Source organism: Bacillus rossius, chromosome 1 (assembly GCF_032445375.1).
Source record: "Bacillus rossius redtenbacheri isolate Brsri chromosome 1, Brsri_v3, whole genome shotgun sequence".
NCBI lineage: Eukaryota > Metazoa > Arthropoda > Insecta > Phasmatodea > Bacillidae > Bacillus > Bacillus rossius.
In genome coordinates this window covers 36,876,899-36,898,178 of record NC_086330.1, presented here as the reverse complement: position 1 = coordinate 36,898,178, position 21,280 = coordinate 36,876,899, and the positions used below count along the sequence as shown (strand labels likewise).

Below are 21,280 nucleotides of genomic sequence, written 5' to 3'. Positions count from 1 at the left end.
AGCTGTAATATTTTGATTGTGTATTTATAGTTAAATGTATTTTCAACAATTTGTTGTGAAACATAAAGCATTTTTTCTTAGGGTCTATATAATTTAGTTTTGAAAATGGTTACATGTAGTCACATAAGTTCAAGCATTGGTAATATGATATTGGTATACGAATATATGTTACTAGACAGTCTTTCTCCTTGTTCAAGCATCTTGCTGTTGATATGAAGTGTACATTTTGAGCATCAATATTTATCAGTAAATTTTGTTTTGTAAAGCCAAATTGACCTTTGGAATTTAATTTAAATTATTCTGCAGTTCGGCTATATTTCATATTCATACAAAGATATGTATTTATACTGTGATTTTAAAAATCTTAAGTAGGTGTATATATTTGTTTTGTGTCCATGTGCATTGTATTGTAAACCTACTGTCTGTGACAGGATAAACGTTCCTCCGGTGCCTACAAAAGATGTTTGAACGGTGGCAGCAGCGGTGGTGAGCTCTTCTGTGATAGGAAAGTCCAAGTGTCAGTTAAAGAAGAAGAGAGAGATACTTCAGTGTCTTGGAAAGGAGAAGGGAAGATGCCCATAACAGATCTGTTCATAGCAGTGAAGAAAGAACGAGACCTCTTGTCAGAGATGGAAAAAGTTGACGAAAGTAAAGGAAAGAACATAACCGCAGATCTTGTGCCGTACATAAAGGTTTATTTTGATTTTTCTTTTATTTTGTTAAAGTTTATGATTGCTATGCAGGGTGTCTACAGGTCATGAAAGTCATGAAAAAGTAAAAAGCCAAACGGTGGTCACGAAAGAAACAAAAAATTTCTAAATAAACAGTAAGTAACAGCAGCCTTTTGAGCAGCATTTTCTTTCTTGACGTTTTATGTTTTTTATTTTATAGTCACACATTATTTATAAATAGTCTGATTATCTCTGAAAATTTTTAGCCTTATAACTTAAAAATTGGTAAAGTCCAGTAAATAGTAGATTAATTTCATATTATTTTATATTTGTTTATTATATACATAAAAATTGCTTTGGGGTGTCAAAATGTTGCAATAAAATTGATTAAATGTTTGTAAAAAGTCTCAAAATTGGATAACCAGTTATTTGTATAGACACCCTGCTAGGTATGTCACTTGGAAGTGTTGTAATGAAAAAATACACTACTTAATCATTGTATTTCATTCTAATAACATGCTGTTATTAAAATATAGAGTGCATAAGTTTTTAAAATTTTGAGGTTACCCTTAAAGTAAGCTAGTCCTTAATCTAAGCATTAAATTGTGAATAATTTGCAGTACAACTGCAAGAAACACACGTAAAACAGTGGCACAGAAAATCTGGTTGATAGTTTTGAATTTATGGAAAAATTAATTGCATCAGCTCTATACTAAAAACGTTAAATATAATCCAGCCTATGTAGGATATGCATATTGTTGGTAAACTGAGGTGACGAAGTCAAAAAGTTGCAAAAATGAATAAGTTATTGTAACCAAGTTTTTACAAGTAATATTTTGATTGTTAAGACTTGGTCAAAATAGCATTATTTTAATTCCTTGTCTTCTGATAGATATACTGTACAGACTTGGGCATTTTTTCGAGTTCTACTTCTGCCCTTTACTAGGCAGATAATAATTTAGGTAATCTTACTTTTGTCATGTTTTGACTTTGTCACTTTTGACAGAATATTGACGATATGAGTCTCAAACATTCATTTATTTTTTCTCTCAAAATGTAAATTTAATATTTTTAATTTTATTTAACAGACAATGTTGAGAAATTCATTCATTCTTCATGTACATAAAAGTCCTTTAACAAATGAATATATTTAAGTATTATTATGAATTGTGTTGAAAGGTAGAGGCATCTTGAATCTGAGACTTGCCTGTTGTAGGTACATGCAGTTGTAACCCAAGTGAGCTAAGATATTTTCCTACTATTTTAAGTTCGAAAATGGTTTTTAAATTTTTTTCCCTTAATTTTTAATGCATGTTTTTTAAATTATTGTTTGAAAACAGTGACTTTTAACTTATAAATGTTATGTTTGGGTCCTGCCATTACTGACTTCCAGGCCTGCCAAACCACACACCAGTTCTTCCCTAAGCTGCACCACAACACTACATTTCCCTTTATTTACCTTTTGCTAACACAACCAAAAAAATCACATGCAGAACTAGAGGTCCAAGTGTCTGTAAGTAACTGCTTGTTGGCCACTCATGGTTTAGTAGCCTGCTTTGCCCCTTCCCTGCTCCTGGTTTGGTGAGTTTCCTGTATTTCTTTCTTTGTGAACCATAGGAAATCACAGTCTGGCTTAGAACTTGAACTTCTGTCCACTGATCGATGAGAGATGACAGAATTAATTATTTTTCAGTTATGGACCAGGTGGTTGAGTATTTGATAAATGATGTGACTCTGTTACTCCCTGGCCTCGCTGGGCATGCACATTTACACACCCTGGTGGTGGTAGTACCATGCTAATCTCTCTCTACTCTTTTACGTTTCTCTTGGACTTCCACAAGCTGCTTTCTGTTCCGACATACGTTTCTGTTACCAGTCTCTACTATGTATGACCTTGGTTGGTTGGCTGGCTGGCTCATTGAACTACCGTGCCATATCTGCCGTGTCTGTGATCCTGGACTAAATGTGTGCAACATTTGTGCCCCATGGCTTGCATCATAGTTTGTCTTGGATCTTTCTTCAATACAATGGTAACTACATGTAACTTTCTTCCAAACAGCAGTTCTGCAGGTGAAAACCCTGATTATAACAGTGCAGGCCTGTATGCTAATAATCTGAGATTGGGGTCTTTATTATTGGACATGATTTGCTTTGCCATCTTCACAGCATGTTCTGCTTCACCATTAGACAGTGGAAATTTATGGCTTGATGTCACATGCATGAACCCGTATTCCTTTGCAAACTGTTAGAGCTCGTATGCTTTAAGTTGAGTGCCTCCATTTGTACAGACTGTTTCTGGGATGCCATGATGAGCAAATTTGTTTTTAAGTTGCAAGATCCAAGCTTCTGATGTAAATCAATCAAGTTTTACTACTTAAAAATATCTTGAGAAGTAGTCTTGCACCACTAGAAATGCACATTAGCTAACTCAAAATCGTCTACCCCTACTAACAACCACAGCCTTCCAGGTAAATTGGTAGGTAGCAGTGGTTTAGCTCATTGAACTCGCTTTTGCAGTCACTGATGGCAGTTTTCTATGCTTGGCCACCATACCGACACTGACGATGACACTAACTATGCTCATGTAACCTTATTAATTTTATTGAGCATGTCTGCTCTTAGCTGCATAGGTATGAAGATGCAAGGTCCTTTCATTAGAAGCCCTTTTGGGTATGATAACTGCCCTCTGAACTGCCAGAAAGGTGAATGCTTATTGTTGAAACCATTCAGCATTCATTCCTGTAAGACGTGACATTCCTTGTCAGCATCTTGTGCTTGCTTGATGTACTTCAGTCAAGAAAATGGGATTTCCTTCACTATTGCATTCACGAACGTGTCAACACTCTAAATTGGCCTGGCTAAGCAACTCAGAATGGTGACAACTCATAACACACTTGAATATTTGGTACTGTTGATATGCAACAAAATGTTTTACTGAAATTCTGAAGTTATTTATTTTGTATTACTTTTTTTTTTGAGAATCTAATTGAAAAAAAAAAAAGAGATTTGTTGCATATAGTACTTCAAAATTTATTCCTGTTGCCAACACTTGAACAAAAATACATTCCCTCGTACAGTTCAAAACCATTGCAGCATACATGATTAATTACACTTAGTTCATTTTATGTGGAGATGACGAATAAATAAATGTTCCCTAAAATTCATCAAATTTGTTTTGTAGTGGGCACAAACCAGGGAATAAGATCAGTGGGGTGATTGCTGCACGAAAATTCCCAGTCGCCATTGTTCAATGCAGACACTCACTGTCAGTAAATTTATAAATTGCATTTATTGCAGAAAGATGTTTATTTACGGCCGACCCAGACCAAAGAACGTTGTCTCTTCGTCCATTAATGGTGTTTTTTTTTTTTTGGTGCGACACCATAGACACATATGGTAAGGACACTATCTAATGACAGACTAGTTGGAGAATGCAGTTACCTTCCGTGTCGAAAGTGGAACAGAGTGAGGTTGCTTTGTGACCTTTGAGCTGAGGTGGAAGCTAAACTATCTTTGTGTTACACATCTAGCTCCTGTACTTTTATAATGCCCAACTTTTCCATGCTGTAGCATGTTGCATATTAGCAGGGCATTTTGACCAGTGAAGATTAGGTTTAATCCAACACATGTGCGGTACTATCATTGTTAATGTTGATCCCACCCTTACCAGCCTTGTCTTGTGCAAAGTCTTTGTTCAGCTTACTGTTACTCTTCCTGTCTCACTGGCTCCTGACATGATGAATTGCATCCACTGTACCTGAGTCTGCCCGCACGAGAGGCAGTTGATGTAGCACCAACTCTGCTTGCCCTATTCGTTTGATTTCTTTTTCTTATGTCGAATCATGTTCCATTTGTAATGATGATTCTTACAATTTGTTATCGGCAACCCCTTAGTACAGTTGTACTTGTAAGTTGCATGTTTCGGCTAACTTGAAAACATTGTTAATAAAAAATATTGGCTGGTTCACCATCTTGTTGCTGTCTTTTAAAAACTTGGCCCATTGTTATATTACATTCTTTTTCACTGCAAAGGATTGATAAAACTTGCCTTTCACTGCATTGTACTTTCTAGCCCCTGTATCAGATAAAATGAACGAATCTGACATTTGGTCCACTTCTGGACCCATACAATACATCAACATATTTACTTGGCGATCTTCTGATTTATGATGCAATTCTGACGCAATCTGGAACCTTTAAAACTGTTTTATCCACTTTGTCTATTCTGCTGGTGTCCGAACATCAATTTGCGGAGCAGTCGTCGTCATCTCAAATTAGATTACATGCTGCTATAAGCTGTACAGGTTAACCAGCGCTCTTTCTCTGTAACTGTACATACTATCACTCCTTGGTTATGTTCAACTTATATGGATAATAATACCACCAGTGCGTGCATAATATTGCTACTTACTAAAAGTCGCCAAATGATTAATTTATTAAAGCAGAGTTTACCGCTGCCACAGTGTTATGTTTGGGTCCTGCCATAACTGAATTATAGTCCTGCTACCCCACACACCATACCTTCCCAAACTGCAGTACAACACTACATAAACCTTATTCATAGTAGTAAACCTATAGTGCACTTGTTATATAAGTTTTTATAAATGTGATATGACACTGAATTGCAGTTGTTTTTAGTTGTTTATTTTAATTGTTTATTAATAATATTTTATCTGTATAGGTAGAACCTGAAGTCAGTTCTGACATGATAAAAAACTGTGATATCAAGACAGAAAATGATGTTATTACAGTTGAAGAACATGTTTTGTTTCAAGAAGATACTGAATTGTATGCGTAAGTATACTGTCAATTACTATCTTCATTTTTATGTCACTATTACAGGTACATAAATTTTGAAATTTTTTGTAAGGAAATAAGTATTGTGTTAGTTAGTGTAACAATTTTAAGTTAGACTTGGAGTCTAAAAAGTTAATACGATTAAATTCATCATTTAAGGACCCTTCTGCGAAAAGTTAAAAATCAGGTACAGTTTGTAAAAAAATTATTAAAATGCTTGGGATGTGTTTTTTTATGTATGCTTAACTTTAAAATGTATATACGGTACATACATCCACCCCTCGAAGTAATGCTCCGATTCATTCCAGGAAAACAGAGCGCTAATCAAATGCATTTTTCTCCATAAGAGTGTTTTTTAATCAAAATAATTTGTTCTCCAATTAGGTAAGTATGCTTGCTGACTGCCATTTTAATCAAGACATTGCTCCAGTTAAAATTAATTTACAGTAAAAATATGTCTAAATACAGTTGGAAGCACATTTAGATAAATTTTGACTAACATTTTGAATCTAAACAACGTAAAATTAAATTTTTAAAATTCATGTACCATATTGTTTATGTAATAGGGTTAAGCATAGCATTAAGTAGGTGGTTATAACTTATAACATTTATGAGTTACAAAATAATAATGTTATGAATGTAGGAGATATATTTCAGTTATAATGAGAATTAAAAAAAAAGCATAAACTAACATTTTATATTATTAGAAAATTATTTAACCTGTAATTCCTGACTGTTGTTTACTAAATGTGTGTGTGATTCATGATTTGCCACTAGTGCGTCGTAGTAAGCTGCTGACTTGCGGGATGGCGTAAAATAAACATTGGCTGAACACTGAACACACGGGCGTGGTCAGAGATAAATACGTAATGAAGGAAGCGAATAGCTATTAAAGAAAGAGCATAATATTGTTTGTTGATTTGACACATTATTAACTTGTTGCATTATATTTAATGCTACGCAAGTGCTATTGCCATTGTGCACACATAGAAATAAAAATTCTCATAAAAGAAAACAGCTCTACTTCAAATCTATGATTGTGTTACCTTAAATCATGCTGTAATTTTTTGGCGCCGTTACTTCAAAACTGCGCTAATCAAAAAGTGTTACTTAAAGGAGTGTGCGAACAGCCATTTGCAAAAGTAGCGTTTGCTATAAAATCTTAATTTTTTTTTGTTGACAAAAAAAGGTATGTTATGAAAAATGTAGTTTTTAGTTGGATTTTTATTATGTAATTGAATGTAATGCACTCAGCTACTTGGAGTGATGTGTTTCATAATTTCTCACTCTCTCTCTTTTTTTTTTCCTGTTGATTGAAAATTGTTGGAAACTGGTGGAATGCTGATTCGTGCAGAACAGCTGGAGGCTAATGTGGACAGGCAGTTGTGAATGAATGGCAGACGACTTGTGAAGCATGGTGGCGTGCAGTTGTTTTCATCTTCTCGGCGTTGCCCTCCTGGCCTTTGTGCCATCGGCACTGTGGAGCAGAAGGGAAACAAGCAGTCCAAGAGGAAATTATTAAATACACTCTGTCCTTGTCACAAATTGGATTTTCAAACTATCTTATACAACCTCTAACTTCCCAACCAGATGCTCTGGGTGCTGCAGTTTATCAACCCTGACCTCCCCCAAGAATGTGTGGCTCCTTCAGTGGTAAAACTGTCAGTCCCGACATGGGCTCTCAGTGATACTTCAGAGACATCCAGCGACATTACTGATGTATGAAGACCTTGGGTTATCAAAACCCTGTGTTTGATTTTTGAATCCAGCCACGTATGCTTAAGGCACCTCTATAAAGTCCACACTTCTGTACAGATAACTGTGCTTCAAGTAGCCCTTTAATTGTTTTTGAACAATCAGAATGTCTGCACATATCATTAATATAAACATTATTTATGTGATCAGTTGGTAATATATCTGTGTTGGATCCTTTTTGTAGGTCTACATTTTCTCTGAATATTTGACCTTAGTAATAGTTCAACAAAAACTGACATCTCTTTTGATGACTCAGCCTCCTTTGTTATTGCTAATAATGTCACTTGAAGGTGTAGTATCAGTGCTCTGGTTTTGTGGTACTGTAGTACAGGTTTCTAAAGGCTCGTTAGGAAAAATTTGGCTGATTTTATTACCAGTTCTGGCCAATGAGACACTGTGTATTAGTAGTATACTGTGAGGGTGTTTACCCTTTAAAATAATGAAGTGAACTTGACAGCCAATTTTGAGAAAAAAAAAGCCTTTAAATATCTAAGCACAGTTCATATATTAGTTAAGTTTTACTTTGGCCAATGGTGCAGTGGCCTAGATGGTAATATACTTCCTTGCTACCCAATAGCTTTGGTTTCGATTCTTGCGTTAGTCACTTATTTTTATAATTTCAAAAGAAAATTAATAAATCTATTGTTTATAGATGTTAGTAATTTAAATATAAAAAAAGTTTACTTATTAATTTTTGTGATTTACACATTAGACATTACTTGGTATTTAAATTACAGTAATTATTCTATCTTTCAAATATAAAATAATAATGGACATAATTGTTATAAATAGTGCTTATAATGATTAAATACATAGTTAAATTTTTTACTAATAAATTTTTATATTATAAACAAGAAACTGGATAATAATTATCATAAAAACATTGTAAACAAATTTTTTTTGGCACTTTGCACAATTAATAAAATATTGTTACTAGTATATAAACTGTGCTTAAATTTTTCAAAGTTTTATTTCTCTAAATTGACTTGCTTCAGCACTTTGTTATTTTAAGGAGTTAGCATCCTAAATGGGTACTACTGATACACAAGTCTCATCCTGAAGTGAATTTCCGAAGTCATGCCCTCCCCTTGTTAATGTTTATAAATTAGTCCACTTTTTTGTTGTGAGGCATGTGTGTTTCATTATTTTTTGGCAACTCTTCACTTCCAGTCATTCAATATTGCTTATTATATTTCTAGATACTTACTTGAAATTTAAATTATGTTACATTATTCTATTATTTTTTAAGAATAATTTTGAACTATTATAATAAAACATTTAACTCTTAAATTTCGGTTTTCAGCAACCTGGCGGATGTCCTGTCATGTTTGAAAAATATAACGCCTGCTACTGAGGGTGAGTTTTTTCTTTTGATCTGTTTTTGGACTTTATTTTAATAAAAAAGTTATTGTAGGTCAGTGGTACATGAAATAAACAAAATTCTTTCAGAGTCAACATTTTATGGAACTTAATAGATTTTGTTCGGCATACGCTCTCTTCAAAACAAGTAAATCAAAATTAGAATGCTAGTGAGTTAGCTCTTCTAAGAAGTTTCACTTTCAATCAAGTAATGGTAAGTTTGGGAGATTACTCTACTGATTATAACTGAAAATTGAGAAGCAGAATGCATATTTTACAACCATGTGTAACATTGCAAGACCCTGCCCTCCTAAATAAATAATTTTCTTTTAAACTTATTTTTTGTATACATAAGCAGTAATAAGTCAATGTTTTTTGAGTGATGTATAAGTTATGAAACAGTATAATCAGACTTTATGGATACTAATATGTTATTTTCACTTGCTACATTTTTAAGAAGGTATTTATTATTTTATTAGACATTTTCAATCATTACTATTTTTTATGTAATTATTCACAAATGAGTTGCTGTACTAGATTTTTGCCTGGTTAGGCCTACTTTTTCAGGTTTTTCTCAGCAAGTTGAATTTTGTAAAATAATTTGTATTATGATTGCTGTTCTTAATTTTAATTAACGTGTGGAATGATTCATGGATAGAAAGAGAGGCATGAGAGGCCTGTAAGTGTGAGTGAGAAAGAAACAGTGCTTCCCCGCCAACAGAGATAAAAGCTGGGATTCCCCACTGGTCGTGGGAAATGTGTGATAACTGCTCTCTCACGGTGTGGGAGAGAGAACGAGAATGGGAGTCCCCGATTTCGATGTGAAATTGAAAAGAGACAGATCAGGGGAAGCCCAGAGTTCTGTATGTACGAGGTTTTTTCATGTATTGTAACTTGTTCTGTGATTGGCTTGTATCAGTAAGCGTGAATGAAGAGTGCGTGTGATTGGTCGGTGAGGTCATGTGACGTCTACTCCCTGCGTGGAGGAGACGTGTCATGAGTTCATCAGTAGTCGTCGGGCGATCGCTGCCAGGCGCGGCCGCGTTTTGGCGGTTCGCGGTTTTTTCACCAGGTGCGGTCGGATTTGAGGCCCTACCGAGTTTTGTATGATTATAGCTTACAGTAAGATTTTACTGAAGGACTTAATCTCCGTTATTTTTCGTTAATCTTCATCGCCCGAGCTGCGAGCATTCTCGACAGGCGAACGTACGAATGAAACGAGTGAATGAAACATTGAAAGTGTTTAGAGTCGTCTGTGCATTCTGAAGGAATAAAACAAAAACTACAATCGACGCTTTAAATCTTTTTATTTTTGTATGTAACGAACCGTTACACATGTAATAAAAAATCACTAATTAAAATGTTTTTTCTCACATTAATATTATTATATGAGGGGCTCTGGAAAATAGTGGTGCAAGTCAAAATTTTTTACAGCTTTTATTTAGTTAAATACTAGCGACCCGCCCCGGCTTCGCACGGGTGCATTGCTGATACTAAATATACTACAGAAAGTCTTTATATACAACGTTGATAAAAACACTATTTATAGGCACGTGCTGCCGGCCCCGCGGCCGGTACTGCCGCAACCGCTATGTCCCTGCATTTTAAATCTGTAATATCTGCGAAAATATTCATTTAAATTACGTGCTGTAAAGGGACATATTGATCTATATTAAATGCACAAAATATTTAAGGTACCTAATTGGATAAGATAAATGCTGTATTGCTTAAAATCGCTTCGTAAATAAGCCATTATTTCTCGTAAAAAGTAAAGGATAAAAAATGGTTATTGTGGGTTATCCCTAAGAGATAGACATATACCATTGCTGACTTTTTTGTAGACCTTTTTAAGTTGTACAATACTGTAGCACATTATTTTGCTCTATCTCGTAGGGTTCAGCCAGCGTTTGCAATGTAAGCGCAAAAAAATGTGTTTATTTACTACATCACATTAGAAAGCACTAAAATTATCAGTGTTTCTCTACTATATTATGCATGTATTATACATATAAACCTTCCTCTTGAATCACTCTATCTATTAAAAAAAACCGCATCAAAATCCGTTGCGTAGGTTTAAAGATCTAAGCATTCATAGGGACAGACAGACAGCGGGAAGCGAATTTTGTTTTATACTATGTAGTGATTTCACCTTTGAAACCTTCAAACTATCATTTGGTATGGCAAACTCAAATCCAGAATATTCTCGACATACACCACTATGTTCTGGAGCCCAACATATTTTTCTTATTGCCTAATATAAGGTATATTTGAAATTTATAAACTTATTTTACTGCACTATTGATTGGTCCCATATTAGTATAAGCTTCTCTTTACGTACCTGCATTTTGCAACATTGTTCCTTTGACACTTAAAAAAATCCCTTTCGGCACAGTCTACGGCCGTAGGTAGATTTCAAAGTACCTACTTATTCTGTAATTGTTCTGGAAACTTCTATAAACATCTGAAACATTTTCAAAATTTAATGTCAATTTTTTTCATATTCCATGCAGCGAAATTATTTTGTATGTGTTTAACTCAATGCATCCAGCATTTGATAGCTTAGAAAGATTTTTTATATTATGCCTACTAAGGTAGTAGTGAATTTTTTTGATTATCAAATACTATTTTTTATCTCTTGCTCTAACCCGTGGGTGTAAAAAATTTGCTTTGGGCCAAGGCTTAGGATAATATTAACATAGTTTTAAATAAATTTGAAAAAAATTTATAATAAGGAAATGTAAATTTTTTTAATTACAACTCCCACACTATTTTTAATGTAATAGTTCATTTCATCAAAAATGGTTTCAGCCAATAGTTAAAAATAATATTTAGGTTTTTTATATTAAATTATAATGGACTTGATAGTATACCTAATAAAAATGTTATGTTATGATTTTTTTGTCTTTCAACCCTTGTTATTTCCACCCCTTGAAGTAATGGTTGGTTACATAGAAATTTACGTTAGTAAAAGTTTTGGAATCAATAAAAAGTTAAAATGAATAAAAACTGATTAGATAGTGTACATGGTACAAAAATTATGACTTTTTTTAATTATACCTTTTTTTTTTTATCCCTTTTCTGCAATGGTTCGTTTTATAAATAAATTTAAACCATTTACAAATAATTTGAATGGATTCGATAGTGTGCCTACTTAGGTAGTTATGATTTTTTTGTCCTCCAACCCTTGTTTTTTCCACCCCTTGCCATTATGGTTGATTGTATCAAAAATGTATTTAGATAAAAGTTTTTGGTTTTACTTCTACGAGTTATAATGTGTCCAAATGGATGCAATATTTGTATAAATTTGGGAGTTAAAGCGATATTTATTTTTTTTTCAATAAACTTTCCCCGTTTCTACCCCTTAGGTGGAATTTTGCCCTTAAAAAACTCGACCTAGATTTTCCATTACTAAATTTTATGTATTAGTTTGGAAGGGATTCGTACAAAATGATGGCAGTTATCATTTCCATAAAATTGTGATTATATATAGCAGTTTATTTCATGGTCCATAGACCCCAAAATCATCGTCAACTCAAAAGTTGAGTTTATGATTGTTTTGGGGTCTACAGAAAAATATATTAAAATTTTTCTTCAAGTGGCACAATTGTAATGGCTACAATAGGAAGTATTTCTTTGAAATTTACTTTAAAAAGTTGTACTAACATTTTTGAGTTAATAATGTTTTTTTCCCACACTGTTTTTTTATCTCTAGAAGAAAATTTAAAAATACTATATTTTAATTGTTTTGTTTGATTTAAAGGGCAGCAGGCAAAGGTTTTTTTGAAAATTATTTTAAACAAACTCTATGATGCCATTACAATTTACACTCTCTTATCATTCTATGTTAATTTCAGGTTAGCTAATTTATTTGTGCTCTCTGAAGGCTGGACTGATTGGGATGTAAAAGCTATTAATTGACAAACGGGACTCTGTGAGCCTTGACCTGGACTAAATTATATCTCGGGCCGTCGTCGTACCTTCACCCTTAATAAGTCTTTGCCTTCCCCCTAGCATTCTAAATTCGGATTAAAGTTATTGCAAACAAAAAAAATTCTCTTTGCTCTAAAACATATCTCTTTCTAGATATTGAAAACAAGGTGCAAATGTCACTGTAGCCACTTTTGACTAAACATGTTAGTAATTGATTGCTTGTGTAATTTTTCATGCTGAACATTTACTCCACTTATCAATGTCTGCGCCCCTCTGATGTTAAGTTGACCTTGACTCTTGGGGTATCTGAACAAGTTCCGTACCATAATAGCTTGGCCCACCCATTCTCAACTATGTGCACAGCACTTTTTGTCGTCTCTTTCTCCCTCCAGCTTGTGTGTGGTGTATCTTAGCAAGTAATGGTGCACTGTCGCGTCGAGTGATGTTTGGTGTCGTAGCATGTGGCATTTCGATAAGAATTTGAAATTGACAATTTTTTTTGTTAACTGCCTCAGGCACTGATTGGTGTGAGTCTGTGTTGGTTCGAAAGCTGTCTTAATTTGTTATCTACATTATATAGGCTTATATGTACTAGCCAAAATGCTTTTTTTTTCCTACAAAAACAATAAAGTTGGGCTTATGAACAATATTCACATTCACTCAGAGATCTAGGCCTTTTTTTTTTTTTCATTTTTTTTTTCATTTCTTTTTTTTTTCATGATTTAATACCTGTACATAAGTAAAGACAACATGTGTAAAACAATATTTGCCTATAATTATGAATGACATTAATGAGAAAAAGGTTAAATTTTTTTAAATTGTACTTTTCGTTTAGAGAAATTCTTGCACACTAATAAGACTTGCTGAAAAGAAACTGTGAGGAAAATAAAGTGTTATTAAAATGTTTAAAATGAAGTAACTTATAACTTTTAGGATAGAAAATTGTGGCACTGGCGATCTAAATGTGGTACACACCAGTAAGTACATTTTCTAGTCGCCTCTGCTAGGGTAGCCATGCAAGGCCATGCAAGAGTGGCTGAACTGTAGTGCCTGACTTAACTCCAAAACAAAAGCCTATACTGTCTCTCTGCTCTCCTCTTGCTAACTGCATATTAGCAATTGTTTGCTTGCTTGTGTATGCGAAGTACAACGAACCCAGATAATATTGCAGGAAACAAAGAAGCTGGTAGGAAAGATTAGAAAGATGATTCATAACATTGTTCGATTTTATATGGATGTATCTAAGGCTGATAAAAACTTACTTCTATCACAAGCTCAAGAAAGTCATGTATACTTTATTTTTGTGCCATTTACTGAGTTGCAAATATGTTAAACAAACAGTAAAATAAAATAAGTAACAGGCTAAACCGAAATTAAACTAAGTAGGAACAAGGCAGAGAATTGTTACTCAGCTATGAGGCATAATAGAAGCCTCAATACTTTGCAGAGTTGGATACTGTTATAATAAACACTTTTTATATTATTTGTTATCACCTTTTTCAAATATTTTCTTGCTTTAGTGTATTCCATTCCACCAGGGAGCATCATAAAGGGGTTTTTAACAGTACATATACACTTCTGTGAACTTTAATGCTTCATAAAAGTAATTATTAATACATCAGTAGGTCTGTGACTGATACATACTGTTTCCATACATTTTTGTATCAAACCGCATTAACCTCTGTGTGTGTGTGTGTATTTTTATATATTTATATATTTATATATTTTTATATTTATATATATTTATTTATATATTTGCGATTCATTAAACAAACTGCAGGAGAGAAACCAAAGTTTATAATAATGATTTGTAGTTGTACTAATACATGCAGAAAATTTTTATAGTTGATTTGTATTGAACAATTTAGAGAATGCAACATTTTCCTTTTGAAAGTCATAATGGTGAGATATGCAATGTTACAAATACATTTCATGGTATATAAAAAGGTCTTTAATCTAGCATGTTCAGGAGCATGGCCATGGCGGATTGTTTATTGGACGTTAATTCAGTTTTAACTGGAAACCATTAATATACACTAATCATTAATATACAGTGTGGTATTTAAAACAAATTTTAATAAGCTGCTCTAAAGAAAGATGAGGGTTGTCATCTTCAAAAAATTATTATTGAAATGTTCATGTAAAATGTCGCTGGAAAACAGGAATCACTGTACGTACTGAAATGAAAACAGTAATGATAAACTCAGAGTGAACTAAAAACACCAGCAGCCCAAAAAGCGACCCCTGGTCGGAAAGGTCAACAGCCGGAATCCACCTAAAAAAACCTCAGCACAAGCGACTCAATTGTTCCTGATTAAATTAATGTGCCGAACCATGCAATGCCAGATTAAAGATCATTTACTGTATTAGAAGTTATGAGCATTTTATTGTGAATTAGTAGTATTTTTTTTTAAAGATTATTTTATGTTTCAGGTAAGTCGAAGTTAGAAACAACTGTGGACAGGGATTCTCTTCTCAAATCTCCCAGTAGTGTGGATGTTGAAATGGTAGAAAATTTTTCCGCATTAGAGTGCAAGGAAAAAAATCTTGAATCAAGGTTATCGTATTATCATGGCCGTAATAAACACCAAAAATATGGGGAACAAAATAAGTGTAATATTTGCGATAAACATTTTAAGAAAGCATATTCTTTAAAGCGACATCATTTAAATGTTCATTTAGGCTTAAAAAGTTACAGGTGCAGTATGTGTTGTAGTTCTTTTACAACAAAGTTAGCTTCTATGAAACACATGTTGTCGGAACATGAGGATTCATATTTGTCGGATGTGGCAAAGCTACGTTTATCTGCAGAAGAGTACCACTGTTCACAATGTGGAAAAATTTTTTATTGTCGAGGTACCATGGTGAATCATATTAGAGTACATTCTGAAGACAGACCATTTGCTTGTCATTTGTGTAACAAATATTATACAACCCGTAGCAATTTAAATGTTCACTTGGCTAGTCATGGTGTACATACGAGACTGAGTGATGTGAGTTTGTATCAAGTTGAATGTGATAGCTGCAAAAAACAATTTTATTGCAAATCACATTTACGGGACCACTTGAAGAGTTCATGCTCACTTAAATGTAACAGTTGTAAAAAGGTGTTTGATAAACTCATTCACTTTAGAAGACATATAAAAATGTGTGCGTTTAATTGGCCAGTAAGCTGCAGTGTCTGTGGTTGTGGTTTCTTAAGAAAGAACTCCCTAACACGATACATGCAAAAACATGACCCAACATTTTATTATGAGTGTGAATATTGTAAGAAACATTTCAAACGGAGAAGTGTCCTGGTATATCATCTTCAGCAAAAATGTGTATGACTCACATATCCTAATCATAGCGTTTTTTTTGTTCATCTGCTAAACGTGTTTTTTTATTATACGTACACTTTTTTAAAAAATTAGTATCTTATTACATTGTTTAATATTTAATAATCTCATGATAATTAACATGCCATTTGTCACAGTGCATTGCTGCATTGATGGCTGCAAGATGTGACATAATATTTATTAGTAGAAATTTCCATGAAAATAAAATTATTTTGTATTGCTTTGAAATGTAACAATTAGAAGCATTTTGTTGGTAGAAATTTTTTTTTTCCATTAGTACTGTTCCATACTGTAAAAGCAAGCTTTTAAGGTTATTAAATATATATGTATATACACATACATGTGCACACACAAACACACACCAAAATTATGTAAAGTGTGATTGTGTTTAACAATATGTTTGAATTTGTAATAAATTTGTATATAAAATGATATACAAATAAAAATTACCATGCAGTTATTTAATCAAAAATGTTTCTTATGTTGTTTGTTCATCATTAATTTTAAGTAGTAGTTTTTGTAGGTATCAATGCGAGTGGGAAAGTTTACAGTTCGGAAAATTTTCCTTTTTCCCATTACCAACTAGACATACATAATTGGAGGAGATAGGTATATACCATGTCATTCAATAATTTATTTTCTGTAAACTGTTTAAACAATAATTTTTTGTTCCTATCAGTTAGTAGAGGGTATCATGGGTCTTAGGGCGGTATTCCAAGACGTTTTAGTAAGGTAGCAAATATGCACTGCCTTGTTGGGCAATTGCTGTACCCTAACTCTTGGGTCATATTCCAAAACGTGTCCTAACTGAACCCCTGTAAGGTATCAGATCGGCAGCCGTTTTAATAAACGAGGACTTGTGCGAGGCTATAAACAGTTGTACTTCGTGGAATCCATCAAAATTTTAGCTTATTTTTTAAAACTATGGAATTATAATGTGAAATAAAATATTTAATTTTGGTTGTACAAGAATAAACAGAGAATTTTTGGCCGTATTTATGTTTGCTGTTTTTTTAGGATATTGGGGGGAGGGGGGGGGGAAATGTAATCGTAAAAGTTCCTTTAAAGTTCATTAAAAAGGAAAAAAATATATATACAGTTATGGATAAAATCGGCAACAGATAGGACACCAAAAATCAGTGCCCTAAAAATAAGGGACTGGCCGTGTCCTATCGTGCACTTGGAATATGGTTAGGGTACAGGTATTGCATATTCAACACCTAAACCCTTATTTTTGTCTCTTGGAATACGGCCCTTAATGCTGTTTGAGCAAAATATTTATTGTGCTTATTGGATGACTACCACAGCTAAGTACAAGTTATAAAATATAATGGAGATCAAAATTCCTAAAGTGCTGGGAATGTGTGCTGAGTATTCTTATTTAAATATTAGTTAACAATTTAAACAGTCACAATAAAAACCTTAGTAAAAAATTATTATCTTTTTGTAACAGAACTAAAAATAGTCCATATTTATAATCTGTATAGTCCTTTTTAAATGGTGAAAATACAGACTTTTCAGTATAGTTTTATTGTTGACAGTTATGGATTCACTTTGTCTTTTCACTTGTATGGCTGATAGTTCTTAAATAACAAAAATACAATTTATGTAACTATAATGGTTTTAAAGATTCAAATATAGTACAAGTCTATTCCCCCCTCCCCCCACACACTATTTACAGCCTTTTGAGAATGAAATACATAGTATCACATTCTTCTTTTTTTAAAGAACAAATGACTGTGCTTACTTACTCCAGTCACCATTCTCAGCTTTTATCTCATCTTCACCATAATCATGGTTGCTGTGAGAGATATTTTTCTGCTCTAGTTTGTCCTGCTGTTCAAAAAAGCACTGCAAGAAATCCTTTTCATTAGGAATATAGTCTTGCTGGCTCTTCAGAACTCTAAGTTTCGCAGACATGATGGCTACCAATTTTTTTTTTAAACACTGAAAATTCTAGGATGTTCAACTTTGTGTGGTGTAAGATTTGTATAATTCCAAATCTGTGTGTGTGGTATTGTATTTAACCTCAAATGGTTTGTCTGTATCTATTCTCATCTCTCATGCTATGATTCTATTATCTACAATTTCAGCACAAAAATAAACTCAGTATGTACTGTCAAAAATTCAACAAAGTAGACAGGATAGCAGCCATTTTAGTTAGTCATGTGATTGGAAGCAGCATGCATATTGACTGGTTCTTACAAAGTAGTGAGGTCTAAAATTCATTTTAATGTAAGTTATTAGAAATGGGTTCACATTGCTTTCAATGGCAAATTTTGAAACCTTGTACAAGAATATATTTTAAAAATGTATAAAAATAATATTTGTCAAATGGTTGCAAGTCCACTTATTAAAACAAATGGAATGATTGCGGATTATATCACAGTGGTGTAATTTGATACAATGTTGGTGTAGGTAATGCCATAACTGTAGTGCTAACGGAGGCCGCCTCTGTGTACCAGTTAAGTTGACAATAGAAACCTCTGATGAACTGCACTTGATAGCTTCAGTATGTATTTACTTTTAACATTTCATCTATTATATCAAAAAAGCACAAAAAAATTTGTCTCGGAAATGGTTTTTGTAGCACGCTGCAGTTGAAGAGAATTATTTGAAAAAATTTTAACGATAAAATCAGTTCTAGTTTTTAAAAATATTCTTATATGATATTGATTTATAACATGGTCTTATGATTAAAGTTTTGGTTCTTAGCACATGATTACTCATTAAAAAGTTTAAAGGTTTTTTTTAAATGATCATTTTTGTGAACAGGAGGTTCACTAATACTTACATTGGTTTCCATTCAACTAAGAATTTACATTGTCATAAAAAGAATAGTATGGCGTGATATAATTTTGCTGGATTGAAGGATGCAATATTTGAAATGTTTTATGGAAATAATTTTCATGAAAAATATGTGATATTACTAGGCCTGTGTGAATATTTGTAATTTCATATCTGATTTGATTTTAATTACAATACTTTGAAATAATTAATATTAGATTGTATTTGACATGCAAGGAATCATATATCTTTTGCCTTATTTTTATTTAAAGTTACCCTCTTGCCTTCCCCTGGATAAGCCCTTTGATGTGTACAGTAAACAGCAGAATGACTGAAGTTCTGATGGCATAATTACTTTAATCTGGAAATTTTCTGACAAATTGAAAGCAACTGGACAGTAAGCAGTTTGCACACAATAAAAAAAACTGAAGCTTACATTTTTATTTTTTAAGTTCCATGTTTATAATTATTAATGTGAAATATCAATTTTGAACTATATTTTTAAATGTTTTAAATTATTTCATCATTATTTGAATTTGATAATTGTATAAATTATCATAGTATCCAGTTTAAAGTACAATTTTTTTACAGATACATATATATTTATTTGTGTTTTGTTCTTTGTTATATTCTCTTTAATAAATTGTTATAAAAAGCAGATTGTTTGATTAATGTGTTTGATTTTTGTGGTAGATCTAAATATAAAAGCATTCAGGAACAAAATAACTAAGCAAATTATTGGAATTGAATAATTCAGTATATTGTTATTTATTTTTTTCATAAATACTGTGAAAATGTTTTTAGAATTTTGTAGTCAGGAGTGTAAACTTAAATTACATTAAAAGTATTTGGAAAAAAAAAACAGATTGAAAAATACTTAAAAAGTTGTTTGATTTATACAAAAGTTTTTTTAATAATTAGTTTTGATTCATCTGACATTTACCGCAGCAAAACTTTGCTGTCAGGATTATAGGAAATATTATAAGTTTCTCACTAATTTATGGTGTAATTAATTCATGTATGTTATGGTGGTGATTGCTTCAACCGAAACTCAGACAACATCAAACACCATAGTTTTAAAATAAATTTCAATGCTATTTTTTATTAGTGTAGACAGTCTTGTACACCATGTGGGTTAATTTCATAAGATTGCAGGCTTTCGAGGCCATTGTATGAAGTTGCTTGGCTTATGGGTTGTAGCCGCATCCAAGGCAAATATATCACCAATCACTGTGATATATTCACCTTGGACACGGCTCTAAACCAGAAGCCAAGCAACATTTTTTCCACAGATTACTATTTTTACATTCGTTTGGGTGCTTGGCAAATGCCTAATCTGTACCAGTGCCTTAAATGTTTTCAGAATTTGTTATTTAAGTTTAATTTATTTTTCAGGAATATGTTTTAAAGTGTGAAGTCAGGGGCGTGGCTCAGTGGTCAAACGTATGGCCTGGCAATCTGCCCGCTGGGGTTCAATACCCACTGGTACTGTTTTTTTTTTTTTTACATTTTAATTTTATCATTTCTCACAATATCCAACTATTTATCACAGAATTTAAATATGTTTAAACAGTTATACTACATAATGGTGTGAGATTTTGAATAAAATAACAAACCACACACTACAGTAAAAACAAAACCGTATCATTTGAAACAATTCCTGTTTAAAAATATTTATTAACTAATTTACAATAAACTTTACTATATTGAATATATTTATTTCAAATAAATACATTTAACTGTTTGAATATACTTAGGTAATTTCTGTAATTAATATTTGAATATGCGAAGAAAAAAAAAAGGTAAAATCAGTGGGTATCGAACACGAGCCGGCAGACTGCTAGGCCATGTGTTTGACCACTGCGCCATGCCCCTGACTCGACAACACTTTAAAACATATTCCTCAAAAATCAATTAAATTATGGCACCTATAAAACTGTAGAATAAGTTGAATTTGTTACCAAGAAATCCTAGCAAAATTGAAGAAAATTTATTTAGCCCGTTCCCTGATTATCCCGAGTTAACTCGGGCTATTAATCGTAATAAAAATATATTATCCCGAGTTAACTCGGTCTTTATGTGGTTTTCGGGTGAAAATTTACTAACCCGAATACACCCGTATATTTACTGTATAAATGCTACTCAATGCTCCACTAGAATTTTACTGCCTACCAAGACAGCGAAGCTGGCTTGTTTTGCTTCCGCAAGCAGTCACTAGGTTGTGCTGCTTGTATTACCTGCTATTCTTTCATGTACTGCGTGTTGCCTTCTGCGCCGTGTCGATTGCGCGCGTTTTCGACAAATTGTATTTTGTTTTGTGTTCAGTTTACATATTGCAAATGAATACCCATGATTGTAAAAATTGAGATCATCATAATTACGTGTTTCTTTTATTATTTGTTTGTTATAAGTGACTAGAATATATGTTTTTACTGACAGTTTATTTTTTTTTATAACTCAATGTAAATAAACTGAAGTTTTGACAGTTCTTACATCCTAAAATGGATAGTGATGATAGAAATTGCAGTGATAGTGAAATAGTAAGTATCGATGGCGATGTTGAAGAATCTGGTAGCGAATCATCTTGTTCAGAAGGTGAGTGCAGTTCAGACTCCGACAGTTCTGTTGACTAGTCGGCTTTGC

The 21,280-nt window shown here is 32.9% G+C and overlaps 1 protein-coding gene across 6 annotated transcripts in view; it reads left to right on the top strand.

The window, feature by feature from the left end:
• Positions 1 to 21,280, top strand: part of LOC134534756 (zinc finger protein 501-like) — a 37,561-nt gene that overhangs the window by 8,767 nt on the left and 7,514 nt on the right. For 4 of the 6 annotated variants that reach the window (XM_063373327.1, XM_063373300.1, XM_063373291.1 and 1 more), the window contains exons 2-4: positions 432 to 692; positions 5,353 to 5,465; positions 8,527 to 8,579. In XM_063373327.1, coding sequence (XP_063229397.1) covers positions 432 to 692; positions 5,353 to 5,465; positions 8,527 to 8,579 — 427 coding nt within the window. Of the gene's footprint in view, positions 1 to 431; positions 693 to 5,352; positions 5,466 to 8,526; positions 8,580 to 14,945; positions 19,088 to 21,280 lie in introns of those variants that run through there. The other 2 variants (XM_063373317.1, XM_063373307.1) reach the window with 1 other exon arrangement.